Source organism: Gobio gobio (assembly GCF_949357685.1).
Source record: "Gobio gobio genome assembly, chromosome: 10".
Taxonomy (NCBI): domain Eukaryota; kingdom Metazoa; phylum Chordata; class Actinopteri; order Cypriniformes; family Gobionidae; genus Gobio; species Gobio gobio.
Window position 1 is genome coordinate 11853444 of NC_137116.1, and position 24568 is coordinate 11878011.

Genomic DNA, 24568 nt, shown 5'->3' on the forward strand with positions numbered 1-24568 from the left:
CGGCTCCAGCCACAGACCAGCGTCCAGAGACGGCTCCAGCCACAGACCAGCGTCCAGAGACGGCTCCAGCCACTGACCAGCGTCCAGAGAAAGCTCCAGCCACAGACCAGCGTCCAGAGAAGGCTCCAGCCACAGACCAGCGTCCAGAGAAGGCTCCAGCCACAGACCAGCGTCCAGAGACGGCTCCAGCCACTGACCAGCGTCCAGAGAAGGCTCCAGCCACAGACCAGCGTCCAGAGACGGCTCCAGCCACTGACCAGCGTCCAGAGAAGGCTCCAGCCACAGACCAGCGTCCAGAGAAGGCTCCAGCCACAGACCAGCGTCCAGAGAAGGCTCCAGCCACAGACCAGCGTCCAGAGAAGGCTCCAGCCACAGACCAGCGTCCAGAGACGGCTCCAGCCACTGACCAGCGTCCAGAGACGGCTCCAGCCACTGACCAGCGTCCAGAGACGGCTCCAGCCACAGACCAGCGTCCAGAGACGGCACCAGCCACAGACCAGCGTCCAGAGACTGCTCCAGCCACTGACCAGCGTCCAGAGACGGCTCCAGCCACTGACCAGCGTCCAGAGACGGCTCCAGCCACTGACCAGCGTCCAGAGACGGCTCCAGCCACTGACCAGCGTCCAGAGACGGCTCCAGCCACAGACCAGCGTCCAGAGACGGCTCCAGCCACAGACCAGCGTCCAGAGACGGCTCCAGCCACAGACCAGCGTCCAGAGACGGCTTCAGCCACAGACCAGCGTCCAGAGACGGCTCCAGCCACAGACCAGCGTCCAGAGACGGCTCCAGCCACTGACCAGCGTCCAGAGACGGCTCCAGCCACTGACCAGCGTCCAGAGACGGCTCCAGCCACTGACCAGCGTCCAGAGACGGCTCCAGCCACTGACCAGCGTCCAGAGACGGCTCCAGCCACTGACCAGCGTCCAGAGACGGCTCCAGCCACTGACCAGCGTCCAGAGACGGCTCCAGCCACTGACCAGCGTCCAGAGACGGCTCCAGCCACTGACCAGCGTCCAGAGACGGCTCCAGCCACTGACCAGCGTCCAGAGACGGCTCCAGCCACTGACCAGCGTCCAGAGACGGCTCCAGCCACTGACCAGCGTCCAGAGACATCTCCAGCCACAGACCAGCGTCCAGAGACATCTCCAGCCACTGACCAGCGTCCAGAGACATCTCCAGCCACAGACCAGCGTCCAGAGACATCTCCAGCCACTGACCAGCGTCCAGAGACATCTCCAGCCACTGACCAGCGTCCAGAGACGGCTCCATCCACTGACCAGCGTCCAGAGACGGCTCCATCCACTGACCAGCGTCCAGAGACGGCTCCATCCACTGACCAGCGTCCAGAGACGGCTCCATCCACTGACCAGCGTCCAGAGACGGCTCCAGCCACAGACCAGCGTCCAGAGACGGCTCCGCCGTGGGGTCTTCAAACCCGTCTCTGCTACTGTGGTGGTCGTCTGCTCCGCCCTGATTGCCTTCTCCACCCTGGCCGTCTGCCCGGCCCGAGCCACCCTGGTCATTTGTTCAGCCTGTTCCGTCCTGGCCTGCTCTGCCTGAGTCTCCAGGCCCTCTTCCGCTCCACGGGCCTGGCCCTCCATCCCGCCCCCTGGTTCCACCTCTGCTCCACCTCCCTCCTGGACAGTTTAGGAGCACCTGGAAGCCACTCATTTGAGGGGTGTCACAATCACCAGTGAGAGTGCCCCTGATTACCACCTGAGGGCACTCCACCCCGGACTGTCACTCCATCAAGGACTGCATCTCCCATAATCCTTTGCCCAGACTCATCAGCACTCATTGATTACATCCACCTGCACCCCATTACCTTGTTAGCTCACACTATATAAGCCTGATTACATGTTATGACCTCTTGCCTGTTTGATGACTACGAGTGTGGATTACCCTTTTATAAAGCTGCGTTTGGATCCTCAGCCTTCACGTCTCGGAGCGGTTCGTTACAGAAGTATATATCAAAGGTACATAACAGATATTAGTGTAGGTTGCTAATTTAACATTATTTCAGTTAATGTAATACGGTTATTTACTGTACATTTTTATAGTGTACACATAATTATTACATTATAAACCTTTAAATTATATGATGCTGTCCGGTAAAACCTAAAACGTTACTGCCGTATTTTTTAAGGTAAAGTTCTGGCAACCACAGCTGCTGTTTTTTTTTTACCGTAAATTTTACAAGGATTTTTTTTACAGTATTATCGGGGTCGGTGTAGGGAGGGCTTTTATTGTCCCATTTAGGCAGCATCCATTTAATAATTGAAATAAATATAATCTTTACACTCTGTTATTATTGCCTGGTAATGTTCAACAATACTGAGGTGCAAATAGAATGTATCTGTCAAAATAAAGTATAAATTACATGTAATTACTATTCACACATATTGCAAAGAACTGATACTTTTATATGGTGTAAATAGAATATATCAACCTAGTGTGCTATTTGCACTTAGTGTAAATAGCTGCTGCCTTATTAAAAAGGTTAAGGTGCTATGTAACTTTGTGAAAGGTACTAATATATACTCTTAAAGTGAAAAAAGGTAATAATATGTAATATGTACCATTTTGGGATAAGTAAGGTACCATTTCACTTTTGTACCTTAAGGTACCACCCCAGTGACAGCACTGTACCTTTTTTTCTGACAGTGTGAGTTAAACGGGAAGAACTGAAAGGCAAGCAGAAACGGGATAATTAACAGGACACAGCTGAACTAAATAAAGTCAATGACGGTAATCAGGGAGACAGACGAGTGGCGGGAAACTGAACAAAGAAACATGTGACATGAAAACAAACTGAAAGTCCATGAACAAAACTAAACAGAACGGTGACAGTTTTGTGCTTCATATTTACTGTGCCAAAAATCACCCTTTGGGCTTATAATAACCTTTGACCTTGGATAACCAAATAAATGAAGTGTTCATCTTGAAATATTACTAACAATATCAAAGTTATTCATATATAGGCTACATATACTTTATAAAAATCAGATTTCACAGAATAAAGACACATAAAGCACAAGCTGACGGAGGTTTTATTAATTATGTGGATGAAATAAAGTGTGTTTGAACTGTTGCTGACCCTCAGGCAGATTTGAAGAGCAAAATTTTATTGTCACTAACAGTGAAGCAGATAAGACTGTTCGCTTTAGGTCGCACAGAGGTAGAAAAGTCCCCCACAATGCAGTTCCAGGAGCCCCCATAGTTTCTTTCAAATTCCTGTAAGGAAAGACACAGTATTAATGCTCCACAAACTCACATCAACAAAAACACTCAATCTCCACCATCAACTCCTGACAAACACAGAGCACATTTTCACCATTTCAGTAAAACTCTAGAACTAACCGTCCTGATGTAGCGAGCAATGTCAATTCTCTCTTCGTACACTTTCACAGCCAGAAGAGCGACCTGAAGAGTCTCACGCTGCATCTCATCACTCATCTCTGATTTACGGATCTCAATTGATTTCTTCGCCATGGTTGATCTGCAGCCGTAAACACAGATTCAGTTTTAATGAGCAAGTGTGAAAGTAAATAAACAGGACAGAATGTAAACATGAACACATTTATTGTGATGGTCCAACAGCTCTTCAGCTTTAGACCGGCCGCTGCCGTTTGTGAGCTTAAGTTAACCCTGTAACGCCTGACCTGAAATAATAGTCAGAAAACAGTTTATTGAATCATTAGACCAAATATTAAAATACATTTTTAAAAATGGCATATCCTGTGTGTTTTTGTGGAAGTATCCCTGACTTTTACTTGATAAAAGAGTGTGAAGTATCAATCAGAGACAGAAGGACTGGAGGAGAGTGTGTGTGACAGGTTTGAGATGGATTTGGTTGATACTGACTTTATTTGACTGGTAATAGCCATACAGTGTCGTCTTATTCTGATGGAATTGATTGATTAAATGTAAGAATCTGACATAAGAGGACACAGATTGACATTTAACATTTAATGCATTTAAAAATACGTTTATCTCTGGCTTCATTGCTCAGTGTTATTTCAGGGTTTTGATATTCTCTCGACTGAGAGACATATCCTGTATTTTATTGTATTATAATGTCTATATTACCCCTAAACTCTGACTAGGCTATATGTTGCATATTAATTGTTCTATGAACCTCAAAGCATATTTACAGTGAGGAAAATAAGTATTTGAACACCCTGCTATTTTGCAAGTTCTCCCACTTAGAAATCATGGAGTGGTCTGAAATTGTCATCGTAGGTGCATGGCCACTGTGAGAGACATATCAACAACAAAAAAAATTCCAGAAATCACAAATAATAATAACATGGCCAAGACCAAAGAGCTGTCCAAAGACACTAGAGACAAAATTGCACACCTCCACAAGGCTGGAAAGGGCTATGGGGAAATTGCCAAGCAGCTTGGTGAAAAAAGGTCCACTGTTGGACAAATCATCAAAATGGAAGAAGCTAAACATGACTGTCAATCTCCCTCGGACTGGGGCTCCATGCAAGATCTCACCTCGTGGGGTCTCAATGATCCTAAGAAAGGTGAGAAATCAGCCCAGAACTACACGGGAGGAGCTGGTCAATGACATGAAAAGAGCTGGGACCACCGTTTCCAAGGTTACTGTTGGTAATACACTAAGACGTCATGGTTTGAAATCATGCATGGCACGGAAGGTTCCCCTGCTTAAACCAGCACATGTCCAGGCCCGTCTTAAGTTTGCCAATGATCATTTGGATGATCCAGAGGAGTCATGGGAGAAAGTCATGTATGGGTTAGGCTAGTCATGTACAAGTTTGATGAGACCAAAATAGAACTTTTTGGTCATAATTCCACTAAACGTGTTTGGAGGAAGAAGAATGATGAGTACCATCCCAAGAACACCATCCCTACTGTGAAGCATGGGGTGGCGACTGCACTGTATTAAGGAGAGGATGACCGGGGCCATGTTTTGCGAGATTTTGGGGAACAACCTCCTTCCCTCAGTTAGAGCATTGAAGATGGGTCGAGGCTGGGTCTTCCAACATGACAATGACCCGAAGCACACAGCCAGGATAACCAAGGAGTGGCTCTGTAAGAAGCATATCAAGGTTCTGGCGTAGCCTAGCCAGTCTCCAGACCTAAACCCAATAGAGAATCTTTGGAGGGAGCTCAAACTCCGTGTTTCTCAGCGACAGGCCAGAAACCTGACTGATCTAGAGAAGATCTGTGTGGAGGAGTGGGCCAAAATCCCTCCTGCAGTGTGTGCAAACCTGCTGAAAAACTACAGGAAACGTTTGACCTCTGTAATGGCAAACGAAGGCTACTGTACCAAATATTAACATTGATTTTCTCAGGTGTTCAAATACTTATTTGCAGCTGTATCATACAAATAAATAGTAAAAAATCATACATTGCGATTTCTGGATTTTTTTTTTTAGATTATGTCTCTCACAGTGGACATGCACCTACGATGACAATTTCAGACCCCTTCAGGATTTCTAAGTGGGAGAACTTGCAAAATAACAGGGTGTTCAAATACTTATTTTCCTCACTGTAAATGTATGTGTATTATTTGATACTCTATAATGATGTTCTAGTCGAGGTCATTTGTAGAGTATAGGGCCCAAACATAAACTCAAGCCCAGGCCCTCAGTCCTACCCTAATGTATTTGTGCTACTGCTTGTAATTTGTTCATTTGTTTTTATTTTAGTACTGACTGCTTAATTTTTTGTGGTGGGGCCAGTGACAATTCTTGCAGGGCAAGTAAAAATCTGGACCAGAATGAACCTGAAGAAAAGCTCCTTTGCGATCAGCCCTGCAAATATAGAGAGTTTCTTTCAAGACCTGCCTCTTTGGTTATAAAATTACGTTTTGTTACGGGGAAAAAACCCACCAGGAATTTCACTCGACCCCTGCATCTCAAAGCTGGAGCCGGACGTGGATGGGTGGGACATTTCCTGGCCTGAAATGTTGTCCCGGTCCTCATGAGGAATCAAAACTTTATCACGCTTTCACTTTTAGTTTGTTCGACAGCAATGGCGCAAAACACGACATTAAATACCTTTTATGTTATTATATTAAGTTTAAATATATTATTTTAATTTAACTTAGTTAATGAATGTGAAGCACTGGAATGTGGCGGTCAATGCTGATATAAATAAATCATTGTATGGGAAACAGTTTGTGTGCGACAGCATTTTCAGAAAAGCTTTAATCGTGTTGATATTGTTGATATATAGGCCTTAGAAATTAAACAAATTTAAACAAATTACAGTTTAATAAATGTGATACTGTAGGGTTTATATGTGTTTGTGGAAACTGTGATAGATTTTCAGGATTCTCTGATGAACAGAAAGTTCAAAAGAACAGCTTTATTAGAAATATAATTATTTTGCAACATTATAAATGTCTTTACCTTCCCTTTTGATCAAGTTAATGCACTCTTGCTGAATTCAAATATTAATTTCTTTCAAACAAAAAACAAAACAAAAAAAATACTGACCCCATATATATATATATTAATTAAAGAGGGAAATTCTTACATGGTGTCTTACCTTATTTATGTGTCGATGATATGAAGATCCACTCAGTGTGTGTGTGTGTGTTGCTTCAGACGCGTTTAAACTAGTGTAAGTGTGTGACTGACTCCTCCTTTTCCTCATCACAACCCCACCACTCACCCCACAACTCCTCTCACTTGACCTTTCCAACATTACAAAAATAATGGGCGTTTCTAAATCAACCATCAGAGCCTAAATGTGAACTGTTTCACAAAAAAGTCATGGCTTTTGAATGAGTGTCTCAGTTCATATTTCCTTTTGTTTTATGGTTCTCTCATACACACAACAGGCCATAAAGACATTAAATAACAATGACATGTTAATAACATTTTCCAATTAACTTCTTTCCAGGTATTTCTCCTGAACAAAATCAGCTGCTATATTTTTGAGAGAGTCTCATAATGTAAGATTTATTTTCTCAGTATTGACATGCCTGTGACTTCTCTTTTCTCTTGGATTTAAAATAAAATATTGTGCATGACTATTATTATTAAAAGCACCATAAACTATTATTATATAGCAGGTTTTGCAACTTTAAAACTTTAAACACATTCACATTTCTCCTTAAATGTCTCTTTTACTATTAAAATAACTCTCACACACTCTCACACACACACGCTGTTTACTGACCTATATGACTTATATGGCCAAAACTTAAGCTGAAAGTTGATTCTTGTAATGTGAATCAGTGTTATCTTTATATCAGTATACAGTGTTGGGTAAGTTACTCTAGAAAAGTAATGAATTGCTAGTTACTTATTACATCTTCAATAGTGTAATTATATTACTGTACAAATTACTCTCTCCAAAAAGTATTTAATTACTTATTACTTTCAAAATCTATTAACCTCGACTAGTTAAGCGATCCAAAGATAGACATGACACTTTTAATTTAGTCAAATAAATAATATAAAACTACATAAATTATTCTTATTAACTGATCAAAGTATTACAAATGCGAGAAGAATCCATAAAACATGCATTTTAAGGTTAGACGTTAAATTATGATGTTATTTCCATTATATACTTTATATACACCATTATATATATTATATAGTGATGTATTACAGTATATATAATTGTATTTAGTTCAATTACATCAGAAGTAACTGTAATTAAATTATTGAAAAAATAAGAGAAATCCCTAACTTTACTTTTTCAAGGGGAAAGTAATTAAATTACAGTAACTAATTACTTAGTAACTATTACACCAACTCTGTCAGTATAGCAGATAAGGTCATGTTTCAGCTTTACTGGGGTTGTTTCCAGCATCTGTCACTAGAGGGCGCTGTTGCTTGAAAATATATGGCAGTGTAAAAATCTTGAGTAAAGAAGTGAGAGTTGACAAGAGTTAAACCTGAAACCGTGTCTCCGAGTGTTTATTTAATTAAGGCAGAGATGTAACACTGGCGACGAGGATATTCAATGATCACAAAAGAAGGCTAAAGTCTTTAGAACTGTATGCAGATGGGAAAGGACTCATCATCTCAGATGACGTGACTGACGCACAGCGGATAAGAGCTTTTGCTACACCTCGCATGACCTGGGGCCTGGGGCCCGTTTATGAAGGTATATTTGGTGCAAAACACCTGAACACGCGTGAGAGTGGAATTTGTAGCTGTAGATCATATCCACACATGTGTACCAATAAATTTGAAGTCACAGAGAAAAATATTTTAGGAGTTGTAAACTTGTAGACTTTTTTTTTCACTTACAAACACAACACAACAGTTACACCTTCACACATTCTTCACTGCAGGTGCACAAATCCTGTTCTACGAATCACACATGAAGAAACTCATACGCTCACATTTTTGCTCCAGTTGCTGCAGTGAATATGGTGCAAAACGCATTCACACACCCGCATCAAAAATGTGAAGTCACAGACAAATTTTGCACACCCGCGAATTAAAATGTGAATCCATGCAATGAGAGTTGCACACTTGTAGAATATTTGGTCACAAATGTATTTCTTTTCTTGGATATTTTTCTAACACAATCACAAGTCCAATCACTACAACTGCTTGAATCTGCTGCTACGAGTCTCAACGCAGTTTTTCCGCCTTCAAGTGACACGTTCCGCGCGCTCTCACTTTTGCACCATATATCACGCGAAATGTGGAGCAAAAGAGATTTGTGCATCTGTGAGGCAGCGGTTCAGAGAGCAGAGGATTTCGGCCAATCAGAAGAGCTCTTTTAAACCGGTGGCGCGCGACCGAGAACGGGAAAAATTCATGAGCAATCTCTCCCTAGCAGGCGAAGGCAACTTGTTCCTCTATATAGTAAAACATAGTAGGCTATAATTAATGAATGTATAGTATAATTAATGCACAATTGTATAATTAATATACAATTCAAGCAAGTAGCCTAAAAACACCTACATTAACATGGGTAATGGAAACATGAATCAGGATATGAATTATACACCGCGCGTTTTGAGCTTTTATAAGCACCAGTTCTCGTACGAACGGAACGGACCAATTATCTGCGCAGCATGACTGAAGCCCGGTTCATTTAACTGTGCATGCATGGCGCGCGGATAACCATAAACTCCACAAACACTCCAAAATAAGTGTGAGCCGTTCCTATCGCAACACTGAGTCTGAGAAAACCTCCTCCTGCACCAACATAACAATAAGCGTTTTAATAAACTACTCATGACCACCTTTAGTAGATCTCACGTTCTACTGTAGCCTATTTATTATGTTACATGTTGATTAACTGTATAATAGATTTATAATATATACTTTTATAATAGAATATAAGATAAGGGAATAGGTTTTTCACTAAGATTTATATCACATCTGTGGCATGTTGTGGTGGCTATAGTTTCTGTGTAGGATGCAATTTTTCATAACTATGCTATAGATAAAACATGTTAACGTTGGCATTATGCTAATGAGGAGACATCTCACCTGTAATTGTTTTTAATTGTAATTACTTTGAATGTGGATTTTGCAAAAAATAAACCCTAAATGGTTCACACTTCAACCCCCCAATTATTATTGCATTAATTATAGGCCTACTATATATATCCATTAATTATAGCCTACTATGTTTTACTATATAGAGGAACAAGTTGCCTTCGCCTGCTAGGGAGAGATTGCTCATGAACTTTTCCCGTTCTCGGTCGCGCGCCACCGGTTTAAAAGAGCTCTTCTGATTGGCCGAAATCCTCTGCTCTCTGAACCGCTGCCTCACAGATGCACAAATCTCTTTTGCTCCACATTTCGCGTGATATATGGTGCAAAAGTGAGAGCGCGCGGAACGTGTCACTTGAAGGCGGAAAAACTGCGTTGAGACTCGTAGCAGCAGATTCAAGCAGTTGTAGTGATTGGACTTGTGATTGTGTTAGAAAAATATCCAAGAAAAGAAATACATTTGTGACCAAATATTCTACAAGTGTGCAACTCTCATTGCATGGATTCACATTTTAATTCGCGGGTGTGCAAAATTTGTCTGTGACTTCACATTTTTGATGCGGGTGTGTGAATGCGTTTTGCACCATATTCACTGCAGCAACTGGAGCAAAAATGTGAGCGTATGAGTTTCTTCATGTGTGATTCGTAGAACAGGATTTGTGCACCTGCAGTGAAGAATGTGTGAAGGTGTAACTGTTGTGTTGTGTTTGTAAGTGAAAAAAAAAGTCTACAAGTTTACAACTCCTAAAATATTTTTCTCTGTGACTTCAAATTTATTGGTACACATGTGTGGATATGATCTACAGCTACAAATTCCACTCTCACGCGTGTTCAGGTGTTTTGCACCAAATATACCTTCATACCCGTTCTTCGTACCTCGCTAACTCGGTTAGCTGGATTTGATTGTTGACGATTTGGCATGAATCATCTTGGATTGTTTGGTTTTTCGATGCTCATCCTGGACTTGCTGTCATAGTAACAGGTCCGTAAGCTTAAACCTGCTCGGGAGCTTATTTCATGTAAACATCATTAGATTGCATCTTGAGGTGATACTTAAAATCTGTCCCAGCCACTGCTACTTTATTACAAGAGTGCATTACTGAACCAGGGGCAATAATAATAATTTTAAATAATAATAATATACAAATTTTAAATTGTATATGAGAATATAATGTTATATAATGTATACTACGGACACAGCCACTAGATTGAGCGATTTATTTGTGATGGAATAATTACTTTATAATTTTATAGTAGGTTTACACACATGTTGTACAGTTACTCTGAGCCTTGCATTGATTGAAGTGATCACGGATATTATGGGATGCTTGATGCAGCGCAAGAGATGCAGAGAATTTGATCTTGACCCTTAAGAAACTTTAATACTGTCACGTTACAAATCTGCTTCAAATTGAATAAAAATTTAATTACAACATTGCAATAAAAATTTAAATTGTGTACAAATACTGTATAACAACATTGACACGCATCCTCTAGAGGACCAGCGTGTGTATTACACGCTTTGGCGTGATACTGGGTTGCAACCTATTTTTTTACGGTCTATGGTTGCAACCATACTTCTGTAGAGGAACTCCAGACCAATGCTAATTCTGTAGGCGAGCTGAAGAGCAAGGAAGATGGTGAAAAAGACTTGAAGAGCAATGCTTCTTCCAAAAAGCAGGCAAAGAAAGTGGAGGCTTCTTCTATTAAGGAGCCAAGGAAAAGCTGTCAAGACAGTAGACATGTGCCAGAGATTGGGCATCCAAGCCAGAACAGACGGCGGAAGACTAATTTCGCCTTGAAGAAGTCATTTGTGCCACCCCTTGTTTTGATGAGTGACAGAAGGCCTGGTTCTCTCCTCATGTACCTTTATAAAAGGTCAAAAGCAGAATCTTCGGCTTCTGAGGATTAGACCGAAATAATTAAAATAAATGCATAAACAAATATTATTATTATTTATAATATATTATGGCAATACATGCTGATGAAAGCATGGTTAAATCAGTGTATTGTTTTCCAAATACAATAACTCAACATTTCCAGAGAATAATCTGTGCATTAAGCCTAAGCAAAATCATTATTTTAAGATTTGACGAAGTGAACCCTATAGGCTACATCTGTATTGACATTGTTATTGAAACAATATAGCGCTGCTGGCTCAAAGAATACCATTTATTATTGTCTAAATAAAATTTCTAATATTTGAAATAACGTTACTCTAAAGTGGTTACATAGAAAATATATGATATTCATTATGAAAGAAGCATTGGACAAAAATATCTTTGGATTAACTGTACACATTTACATTGTTGCAGTATTTCCATGTTATTGGTTTCAATAAGTTCCCATTTTATTTTCAGTAAGACCGTAAGGTTTCATTTAACTGACATTATTTCAGATTCTAAATGAGACAGATTTCAAATAAATAAAGAAATAAAATCTGTACACTTATCAGTTATATTTATATTTACATGTTTACAAATACTGCAATGCAAAGTGACCGTTGTTTATTCACATTGCAGTGCTTTATATCAAAGTTATTTATATTTACATAGGCCTATGAAGTTAAACATCAAAGGTATTTATTTACATTACTTCAGTGCTTATCAAAGTTATTTATATTTACATAGGCCTATGAAGTTAAACATCAAAGGTATTTATTTACATTACTTCAGTGCTTATCAAAGTTATTTATATTTACATGTTTACATTACTGCAGTGCTTTTCAAAGTTATTTATATTTACATGTTTACATTACGGCTGTGCTTTTCAAAGTTATTTATATTTACATGTGCAGTGCAAACGATCAGTTATTTATATTTACATGTTTACATTACTGCTTTTCAAACTTATTTATTTTTACATGTTTACATACATTACTGCAGTGCTTTTCAAACTTATTTATATTTACATGTTTACATTACTGCTTTTCAAACTTATTTACATGTTTACATTACTGCTTTTCAAACTTATTTACATGTTTACATTACTGCTTATCAAACTTATTTATATTTACATGTTTACATTACTGCAGTGCAAAGGATTGAAGTTGTTTATATTTACAAATAGGCCTATACAAATACTGAAGTGAAACATCAAAGGTATTAATTTACATTACTTCAGTGCTTATCAAAGTTATTTATATTTGCATGTTTACATTACTGCAGTGCAAATGATCAAAGTTGTTTATATTTACATGCAGTGCTTATAAAAGTTATTTGTTTTTTTACATGTTTTCTGTAATGCCATATTACATTAAAATGAGGAAGACGATCAGGGTAAAAAAATCAACTGAATATTTATTAAATAAAGCAAACTCAGGTTGAGTAACAGGCATACAGCAACGAAACAGCATATAGGCAACAGTACCAGGGGCCCGTTTCAATAAGGAGGTTCTAAACCTGAACTCTTAGTTGACTTACTCTGAGTGAAGCACATGCACCCTGACTATGAAAAGCCATGATCAATGGAGCTCCGAAATTATGATTCACCATGGCAACAGCACCCAACAAAAAGATGTTTGCATACTTCCGGGTCAATATGTAAGTTTAATTTTTAATTTGTTTAATTCAGTTTAATTTTCATGGTATCCAAAAGGCAAAAAAAAGAAAACTAATGTGCAGCTAAAAATGAAAAATAAAAATAGAATTCAATCAGGTAAAGCTTTAAACAGAAACGGTTCATGGGTGTAGGTTTCATGACTTTACAAACATTTGACATATTAAATAAATATAATTCAGTGTCCAATGTTCAGCAGCTTTTCCCTCATAGACCCTTTTCACAGACTGTGATGACGCGTTTTAACGATCATCAATATCGTAAATCCTGCAAAGTTTATTTTTTCCCTCTTTTTGAAAGTGGTGAAATCACTATTGTGGAGTTTTTCTTTTGCTATTTGAGCAAATGGGGACACAAAAATATATTTAATGTATATACTCTCATTCACCGCTATAAAAGTTAACCCAACTATGATGACTTCCGCTCTGAGAAACCTGGAAATGTGAAAAGGGTCTATGCTCTTTTCACATAATGAAATGTTCCAGCCTGTCCTCCTCAGAAAAACGACACCATAGGTCTTGTGCATGCAGAATATTACGACCAGTAATACGACCAACCTACCAGTCTCTGCGTCTTCTGCAGTGAGTGGCTACTGGGATTTTTGGCCAGTCCTTACTTTCTGTCACCCACTCAAATGCCTCTTTGAGTGTTAAGACTAGGTTTTAGCCACTTAATTATGATGGGTAAGGTTATAGTAAGTGGCTAGGGGATTATATTTAGCAATGATTGTCCTCACAAAGATAGTCATGCACTGTGTGTGTGAAGGGCGGGACTCTTATGAATTGGTGGAAACAAAATCATAATTATTGCAGATCGGTTAGGTATGGAGCATAATTTTTCATCAAGTATTTCTCTGGTATTAAGTCATGTAATATTTAATCACTGTATTCTTTGTGTTTTTACCTGGAGAAAGGAAGTACTAGCCCAAAAGTGTACTGGTCTACCCTCCCACATAAACATTATAGATTTAAAAATGCATATGCAGACACTAAATGCATTTAGTGTATGTATTTACACTCTAAATCAGCAAATAAAAAAAGTGTATATGAAGGAACAGAAGCAGTCACAAATATGTATTATTTCAAAAGATTTAATCTATTTTATTTACCATTCTCCAAATACGGAAAAAACGCCTTATCAACAAACAATATATTGCAACAGACATCTTCACAATGTGTAACAGAGTCCACTGAAGGACATTTGATTTGAACCAATGAGCAGTTTATCTATCTCCAAAAACTTGAACATAACTTGGCTTGACAAAGAAACTAAACTAAACAAAACTAAAGAATTAAATTGAGAATTAAACTAAACTGAGAATTTCAAAATAAAATACATGACACATAAACGTTGACCAAAACCTAAAACCAAACATGACACGATGGTATCAATTTTGAATGTTTTCTTTGGGTTCCCAGGAGTTTTTCCACTTTGCCCCACTGTAAGACAGAAGAACAGAAAAAAAGTATTAATGTCACATTGTTCATTACAGTTTGGAATATCAATACTATGTTGACACTGTACAATGAGACATGTGGTCTTCAGGTATACATGCATCAGTTTTTTTGACATTATGGGCATAATGATGGCAAAAATAATCCACTTACTGTATTTTGTACATTATATAATTCATTTTTATGATCTTATTGATCATGGCTAGGTTCATCTGTTGGGATTTGTGTAACAAGGGCTACACAGTTTGTTGCACTCACTCAGATAATACACAGCCCATTATTAGAATGTTATGTGACTTGACAATCAAATGTCACTGATCAAAATATTTATGGAGTGTTTATATAAATGTTTATTTAGTTAGTTTTGTTCTGTCAATCTACAGTAAAGTAAAATTCAGATAACATACGCACCATCCAGAGCAAGGAAACCACTGGACCAACACCTCCGCATGGCCCTTAGCAAAGACATGGTAAAATTAATTAATTTTAACACCTACAGGTAGAATAATATATCTGCTGAATGGTAAATGTAACATTAAATGGTAAATTAAACAAAGTAAAATAATAGTCAGTAGGATCAAGTCTTAAATAAGAAACATAATAAAACATACATTACTAAAATGTGGAAAAATACGGACCTTCAGTTTTTCATTTTGTACAAACTACTATGACAAGATTTAAAATTTGCACATTTGCTTATTAAAATCCATGATCAAACATTATAACATGAATTATATGAATACCTAAACCTTACATTAATGATATAGAATATTTTTTCATGTTTTTTCACAGACATTTTGTGATTACAACATGCAAAAATACAATATTGTTATTGCTTTTTGAAACAAACCTCCCTGATTCTTTTCTTCAGAACCTTTTTGTAGGGGAAACTGTTCAAGTCTTTATGCAGGGGGCATTCTGAAACAAATTACAAGATGATTATAATTTGTAACAGACATAAGTAAAATCAAGTTCAACAGACATCTTGTGAACATTGCCATGAGGGCCATGGATAAAGATACTTTTTAATAAGAAACTAGGACTTTTAAAAATGTATGTTTCGTATAAACTGAACGGAAAATGTGTCAATTTTTGATAAATGGGAATTACCACAATATACCACTACTTTATGAAGGGCATGTGAGCTTTGTAAAAAGACAGACTACAAACAATTCAAACTGAAACTGTAACAAAAGTGTTACAGTTTCAGTTTGTACTGTTTGTAGTCATAAAGTGGCCACTCATTACTGTAATGATTTTTCCTCAAGATATACCTTAGATTTATGTTTTTCAAACACTGTTGGGACAGTTGATTTTTCCTTTTGCATGGTTTGTATGAACACGAGGAATGATCAAGGCAAAAAAATATATATATGTTGGGAAATCTGTATATTAACTATTTTATTGTACCTTGAATGTGTCTAAATTAATTTATAACGTTTACTTCACCATTTGATTCTTCCAGTTATTTACCTTTAGGTGATAATAAATAAGAATTCTTGAACATTAAAAGAAAATAGCTTACTTCCATGTTGAAAAATAAGATGGATGCTAATTGTTTCTTTTTCTTGCATAGTTTGCAAAAAAAAACAAAAAAGTTATGCATATTACAACATGTGCCTTTGTCGAATTCTAACCAAGTCAGCTGACTAAAACTCAGTTTTGAAAACTTGAAAACTTAAAAAACAAAATTCAGATTTGATTCATAGACTGTTAAAAAAAATTCAGGTCTCCAATTGAAAATGTTCTAGTGACTGATCACATCTACATTTTTCAGTTGGCCAAATTGAATTTCTGTGAACTGATGCAATTTAATTCACAGAAATTCAATTTGGCCAACTAAAAATTTTTGATGTGATCAGTAACTAGAACATTTTCAATTGGAGACCTGCTTTTTTTTTTTTTTACAGTATATGGTGATAAAAAAATGACTGATAAATCTACACATACCACTACTGTCTGCTTTCCTCCTTGTTCGCTTTCTCTTTGGTGAGGAAGATACCAAGTCTTTAGAAGAGGTAGAAAGGGTAGGGGCAGAAGAAGTTAGGGAGGAACACAGGGCTAGATTGAGAGGAAATGAAAACAGGATGAGTCAGGGGAGACAAAGAAGAAGCAACAGATGAAGACGCAGGAGGGGTCAAGGAGGTGGTGCAGGAAACAACAGGTATCTGGGTGGGATGGAAAGAAGAGGGCCAAGGAGGAAGACACCGTTTCGGACTCAGGGGTGAGCAGAGGTGTGGACTCTGCATCCTCTGTAGTGCTGCATGATGGTTCATCAGCGATAGCCACTGTTGAGGGGGAAAAAAAGAACCTTTGCATATAAGCAGCTGCAATCAACACATACAACAGATATCTTCTTAAAGGCTGGAATACAATACAATACAAAAATGTACAAAACTGTTATGGACACCAGAAACTAAACAATATGTGCAGTTGCAGTTACCTCGTTTTACCACTACAAGTGAGCAGAGGTGTGGACTCTAATACTGGGTCTGCTGGGATGTCAGAAGAGTTTTCTAATGGCTCCTCTGTCTGTGTGCTGTTGGTTGCTGGTTCATCTGAAATAGCAACTTTTGGAAAAAAGAAATTGTGGTGTGAACATTTGCATAAGCATATTCTAGGCTGTGATACACTACACACATTTTTAAAACTTTTATGGACACCAGAAACTAAAAAATACGTGCCTCATTGCTTAGGAGACACATGGCAAGTGAAAATAATGTGCCCATCATACACTACACGGTTTTCTACCCAGAGTGTGCTACTGGTTTTTTAGGCAAGTAGCATCAATTTATCCAGGCTCTAAATCATGGTAAAAATGTGGGTAAAGGTCATGTAGTGTATTCTAGCCTTAGGCTACTCAAATAAATACATGATGTGAAATTAAATAACTAATTATACTCCGCCATGTACAATTACAGTTCATACAATAAGCTATTCTTATAATAGCATAATGCATAGATTTAATTAACTGTAAAATAAGCAAAAGTGCTAAAATTAAAATACATATCTTTAATGTCAGAAGAGTTTTCTAATGGCTCCTCTGTCTGTGTGCTGTTTGTTGCTGGTTCATCTGAAATAGCAACTTTTGGAAAAAAGAATTTGTGATGTGAACATTTGCATAATTTCACAACAGATATCTACTCAAAGGCTAGAACAATCTAGAAAAAAATACTAAAAAAGATACTGTAAAGGGGTTGATGAGATGAAAACAATATAATTACATTGAATAATTATAATAATAAATCAACAAACAATTATTTGAAATGATTTGTTTTTTATGGTCAAAGTTTGTCCACCTATGGGTTGTACAATAATGAATAAATCAATTTGACATGATCAAAATAACACAAGTAATTTTCAAATAAATGAAGAATAATCATGTTGTTTACATTAAACCTAAGGTGAGAAAAAATTAACTCTGCTTGGCCATATGCAAATGTACAGTATGTTATTGGTAAATCCCATAATAACGTCTTTTCTTCTTAAATTAATTTTCTTATCAACCGAGGATGACCTAATAAGCAATCAAATGTGTGAAAATTTAGCATGCACATTTGTGTTCATTACCATTAAGAAGACTTTCATATAGTCTCTTTATGGTGACAAACGCGTCCTTAGTCTCATCTGTGTCCATTTGCCAAGGACAAAAACACTCAGCAGAAAAACCTTGGCTGGTTCTTCTGGCAAGGAGGAAGACTGGAAATCGCTCCAAAAGGTTCCACTTGTGGAGCTGGAACAATATTGAAACAAAGTCATAAGACTGAAAATGGGATCAATAACTACATGTTCAGATTACTGAGAAAAACTGTGTTTTTATTCTTTGACAGATACCTAGAGAGATAATCTATTCATTGAAGGCCAGAGTAACCTGACTTAATAGTAATGTTCAAAAAAACTATTGGAATTCACTGAGATGTCAGAGATAAATAACATGTTTATATGTACCGATATATATCTGAGAGGACTGCTACAGTTATAGATAACAAGATCAGAGACCATCAGATATGGACACAAGGTAACTAGGGACGCACAATATATATCGGTCGCCATATCGTTATAGACCGTTATGTGTTAATTTTTAACATTATCGGCCATATTTGGCCCATATATTAAAGGCGATAGATAATGTATTATTTCACTGTTCACCATGACACCTTTGAATTGCATGAAATATGATTGGAAAAAATACAGTTAAGTGCAACATGTGCAGCGCAAGTCTGCCATATAGTCAACATAAATCTTTCATTTTCAAGTTTCTGCTTATTGTCTATGAATGTGAAAAAGTTGAATGAATTAATCTAGTGAGGTACTGCATACTTTCTATGACTAACACCATAACATTTTACATTTACATTTATGCATTTGGCAGACGCTTTTATCCAAAAGGGATACTTTTATTACAGGGACAATCCCCCCGGAGCGACATGGAGTAAAGTGCCTTGCTCAAGGACCACTGGGATCGAACCAGCAACCTTCTGCGTGTCAGTTCCATGGTTTAACCCACTGGACCACCATCTCACAGTTAAACAATTTTGGATTAATGCTAAGCAATAAAGCTCATCTTTGTTTATTAGTTATTGTGATACTACAGTACTATTTATTCTATTATTTGTCCAATCCTTCTCCTAAGGCTGGCCACACACTTGAAGAATTAAAGCCCAATTTTGAGCCTGATTTGCGATTGGGGGTCGTGGCTCAGTTCAAGGCTTGACGCAAACAACTTTTTGTCCAAAAAAATCCTCAATTGTGTGGTTTCATTTTACTTCTCCCAATTGCGTCGAGGCCCCTGCGGCCACAAATTGTAAATATAAAAAACTCTTGATACCCGCGATAGCCAATGAGAGCAAGCAAGCATCACCGACCGGATGTTGCGTGCTTCTATAACTGAAACTAGGCAGACAGAAACATGCCAAGAAAGTGGAGTATTGACAAAGAAGATCATCCATTTTCTTTTTTTTCTACTTTGTTTTTCACTGTAAAACAGAACGCGCTCTCCAGGAGAGGCAGCTGACAATGTTCATTTTCCTCCATTTGTTTTTCTTCTCAAGTCACGTTTGATCTCGCAAGTCTTTATGAGTTCTCGACAATCAACAAGTGTGTAGCCTTACGGTCCGGCTGAATCATCTAGTGTGTGCATTCAGAGAATTATGATGCTAAAAATCAGTTGAAACTGTCACTATGACTGTGGTCTCCCACAGTTTTAGAATCGGTTAAGATTTGAAAATCGTCTAGTGTGTCCCAGGCCTAAAGGGCCACTGTCATGCACTTTCGAACGTCTGTGTATTTATATAGAAATGCATGTGTACATGCATGGATTATTTACTTACTATTTTATGACAAACGTCTAAAAGATAAACCTACCAGTAAATTTGTGGAGTCATAAACTTTATTTAGACTGCTGTTTTTTTTCTGCCGGTCTTTCCAGTCTTGGCCAAGGGATTTCTTTTTTCCCTCAAGCTTTGCCTTATAAGGCTGCTTGGATTGACAAAGTGGACATGTTTTACATGCCACCCCAATTTGTCCCTTGCACACAGAGCAGGATTTTAAGTAACTGTAAGTAATTATAGGATTAGTAATTAGTATAGGTTAAGTCAGAGATGGGCAATTCCAGTCCTCAAGGGCCACTGTCCTGCAGAGTTTAGCTCCAACCCTGATACAACTCACCTGCCTGTAGCCTTCTATGAATCCTGAAGACATTGATTAGCTGGTTCAGGAGTGTTTTTGATTAGGATTGGAGCTAAACTCTGCATGGCAGTGGCCCTTGAGGACTGGAAATGTAGCCTGACGTCGTCATACTCAATTCTAGTCAGAATATGAGTCTGATACTGCTCGGTTGGGCTGTGATTATGGGGCGTGTTTCAACCGAACCAGGAAAGACCTCAATTGGATAGACCTACAACCAATCAGAGCAACGGAGCGACGCATAACGTTAGTTATCAAATGTCAACAGAACTCAACTGCACTGTGTTGCCATGTCCGCGGGTTGAAGCGACCCCAATTATGTGACATACAGACCCAGGAATGCGATTTTTAGCAGGCAGCCCAGCCAAAATAACACATATTTTACCCCCCAAATGCCTTTTTTTCCCGGAGAACCCCCCTGGAAAGCTATTGGGCTTGTTTTTGGCTAGTTTTGAGGAACGTTAGCAATTGGCCGGGGTTTGTTGTAAAAACTTGGCAACCCTGTCTGCACGCACACTGGAATAAGTAGCCTAACGTTAGAAGAAAAAGATGAGTGTAAACGATCTTTGCCGGTGTTGTAAAAAAAAAGGATACACAGAGTTTACTTACCAGCACGATCATCATTTCTGAGAGAAATAGTAAAGGTGAATGCATATACGAACAAGTTCTCCGTTTAGGATTAGAACAAACTCAACCCAAGCGCCTTTGATGACGTAGATGATTACGTTACTGTTGATCATCTGTCCATCATCGTCTAAAGCCCGCCCTGACAATTTCATTGGTCCGAACAGTTTCTGTTCCGGCATAATTACTCCTCTACCGATCAATTCCAGACCGAACTGCCCGAGTAAAAATGTTGTGGGCGGGGCTAAGTTCGGCTGGCATCCAGGCTACTGGAAATGCCCATCCCTGGGTTAAATAATTATACAGGATTTGGTAACTTCTTCTAATGCCTCCAAATAATACATAGTTTATGATGATTACTTAAAACATGCCTTGAATAAATACATTTCTGTTTAATTAAAACATTATTCATTTATTGTCATTTTTGAGAGGTTTTAAATGTTTTTTTCTTTAAATAATGTATTTATTTATTTTAATGACTGATTTACTGATTGATGGTTTATGATTTATTTCCAATTAACTTGTTTATAATCAGTTCACTGCTTTTATTAGAAGCTAAGAGCAATTTTTAGGGTTCTCCGGTGATCAATAATATGTATAAGAGCATTAACCAGCATTAAAGATTAATACTGGTTCATAAACCTATGAAAATTATCTGCTGAAGTCTATTGCAGATAAAAATATTCATAAATGCATCTAACTATGATTGCAGACACTCAGTCAACTTGCTCTTGAATGTCCACAGACCTGCTTTGACTGTTCCAATATGGCGGATGACATGCTATGACACCCCATAGAAACAACCTCTAATGAGGCATCTATGTATATATTTATCCATGGGTCCTGACTGTAGGTAATGCTTAAGAATCAATCAATGTCTAAACATCCTGGCAAAACGTGTGACATTATACAAAACTATAGAGGTAACTATAACATGTCATGTATGATAATGTATAAGAGGATAAAAATATATATTATAAACAATATTCCTAGGTTAATCACCTGTGTTCTTTGTCTTCTACCCTTCGTCTGTGTTGTTACTGGGTTTGCACCTGTACATAGGAATTAGAATCAGAATGAAAATAAAAAATACAGACTACACAAAAGAACAATATATACTTTTAAAATATGTAAAAACTTCATATTCAATTATATTTAATATTATACATAATTCAATTATTTAACTAAAAAACAATTTGTTTTATTATAGTAAAATTGTAGTAACCATGTTTTTTGTGTGCTTTTTTGGCTAACTGATTACCATTTATATAACCACAGATTTACCACAAATACCATGGTTAAACTATGGCTATAGTAAAGCCATGGTTTATTTCTGGTTACCATTGTTTAACTATAATAACCATGGTTTTTTGGTTTTATTTGTGGTAAAATCATGGTTCATTTTCATAAGGGTTTATTGCAGTTATTGGAAAATGTCCATTATTGGCTATTTCTGGAAAATTGTATCTTCAAAACGATATGAAAGATGCGTCAATCTATCAAATAGGAATTAAATGGAATTTGATATGAAATATTTTAATAATAGTTTTTACATGATATAACGAGTCAGAAGAAGAAATCTGAACATATGTTCGTTTTAACAAAATGTGTGAACTTTTTATACGGTCCCTTACCCGCCACTTTTCCAATTCCCAAAAAATACCACACTAAATAGTAACTTTACAATGCTGATGTGGTCTGCTTAATTTATTTGACGTAAAACGATGGGAAAAATCCGTCGTGACAGTTAAAATAATGGGGAAAATCGCGTCCTTTTTGATTTGTTTTGGTATGCATACATTTATTCTAGTTAGATGACAGAATCATGGGCTAGGCCAATATTGTGGTTATTAATAAAAGTTAATGTCACTGAGCAGTTATGATGTTCACGCTGGCTTACGTTTCAATTTACTTCTGGGTATTTTATAATGTCCTATATCCTTATTCCACAGTAAATTCACTACCAAAAGTAACTAAGTTAACCTAGTTGCCATACAAAGCACCCTGATTACATGTTGTTTTGTTCTCACATTTTTACATGATAAAATTTCGGTGATAACATACCTGAATTGGCCACGATTGCCGCGGAGATGAGAAAAACTCACAATGCATCGAGTTGAACGTTTCTGTGTCATTTCGCCTACTATCGCTAGGGGCGCTAATTTAGGAAACACTCCAGTGGGTCGTATTCAAGGGATGGTGCAAACGACTGTGGTGGTCGTATGAGTTGGAGGATTTGTTGCAGCATGACATTGTGATGACTGTAATTCCTTACCCTCAAAGTTTTTCATAGTAATTATGGCTGTTACAAAACACCACCAAAAACAGCAGTACATGCAAGTTGCAGTTGTGACAAAGCTTAAAGGGTTAGTTCACCCAAAAATGAAAATTCTGTCATTAATTACTTACCCTCATGTCGTTCGACACCCGTCAGACCTCCGTTCATCTTCAGAACAGAAATGAAGATATTTTAGTTGAAATCTGATGGCTCTGAAAGGCCTCCATTGGCACAATGGCACTTTACACTCTCAAGACCCTAAAAAGACACTAAAGACGTCGTTACAAAGTCCATCTCACTACAGTGGTTCTAAAATAACTTTATGAATCGGCGAGAATAGTTTTTGTGCACAAAAAATAACGACTAAAAATAACCCTAAATAACGACTTATATAGTGATGACGATTTCAAAACACGGCATCATGAAGCTTCGAAGCGTTATGAATCAGTGAGTCGAATCATGATTCGGATCGCGTGTCAAACGCGTGTCAAACTTTCATTCTCTTTCAAGATGGCGGCGCGCATAGACACAGCGGCTTTTGGGCTCTCTCGACCTTTCATGGTGGTGCTATTGTTGTGCACACTGTCACTTATCCATCCGACTGCGGCAATTCAGTACAGTCGTACCGAGCTCCTCGAACTCAACATCGGGGACAAGGGGCGTTTAACAGCGGAGCTTCTTATCCCTCCGGAGATCGTTAAGCCACCTCTCGGGCCACTCGCAGCAACGAGACGGAGGAGGAGACGCTGTGAGCGGCAGCAGAAGAGAGGCAAGCGGGCTGGCGTGGTAGCTAGGGTAAAGGCTAACCCATCTAAGCCCCCACTTCCTACCATCTTCCTCTCCAATGCCCGATCAATCCGCAACAAGATGGATGAAATTCGATTGCAACTGACAACACAGAGGAATATAGCCAATTGTTGCAGCATGATCTTCACGGAAACCTGGCTGGATTACATAACCCCGGACGCGGCTATTGAGTTAGCCGGCCTCACCGTTCACCGAGCAGACAGAACAGCTGACTCGGGTAAGAAGATCGGCGGAGGCTTGTGTATCTATATTAACAACTCTTGGTGCACAAATACCACTGTAGTCAAAAGTCTCTGTTGCCCTGACGTGGAGTTCATGCTGCTTAAATGCAGGCCGTTTTATCTCCCGAGAGAATTTTCTGTTGTGTATATCTGTGCTGTATATATCCCACCTGATGCTAATGCTAAATTGGCCCTAGCTCAGCTACACAACGATATCAACAACAGCCTGGCTGCACACCCTGATAGTGTCTGTATAGCAGCTGGGGATTTTAATCATGCTGACTTAAAGACTGTTCTTCACAAATTCCATCGTAATGTGAAGTGTGCAACCAGAGGAGACAAAACATTGGATCAGGTGTATACTAATGTAGTTGATGCTTACAAAGTACATGCATATCCTCATTTAGGATTGAGTGACCACATCTCGCTTATGCTTTATCCCCAGTATACTCCCATTATTAAGTCAGCTGGGCCTGTGATGAAAACAGT

The 24568-nt window shown here is 38.4% G+C and overlaps 1 protein-coding gene across 1 annotated transcript; it reads right to left on the bottom strand.

Annotated features, from left to right (window-relative positions):
- Positions 1-3032: 3032 nt before the first annotated feature.
- LOC307132338 (dynein light chain 1, cytoplasmic-like) lies at positions 3033-6596 on the bottom strand. The gene is made up of 3 exons (XM_079826581.1): positions 6526-6596; positions 3361-3499; positions 3033-3234 (listed from the first exon to the last, which is right to left on the bottom strand). The coding sequence occupies exons 2-3, from the start codon at positions 3490-3492 to the stop codon at positions 3100-3102; spliced, it is 267 nt and encodes an 88-aa protein (XP_079682707.1). The 5' UTR covers positions 3493-3499; positions 6526-6596; the 3' UTR covers positions 3033-3099.
- Positions 6597-24568: the final 17972 nt, after the last annotated feature.

What these genes read in the sequence shown, in the direction of transcription:
- LOC307132338 (XM_079826581.1), bottom strand. Translation starts at nt 3,492, where the DNA reads ATGGCGAAGAAATCAATTGAGATCCGTAAATCAGAGATGAGTGATGAG. An exon ending in TTGCTCGCTACATCAGGACG is followed by an intron (nt 3,235 to 3,360) that starts GTTAGTTCTAGA and finishes CTTTCCTTACAG; the next exon opens with GAATTTGAAAGAAACTATGG.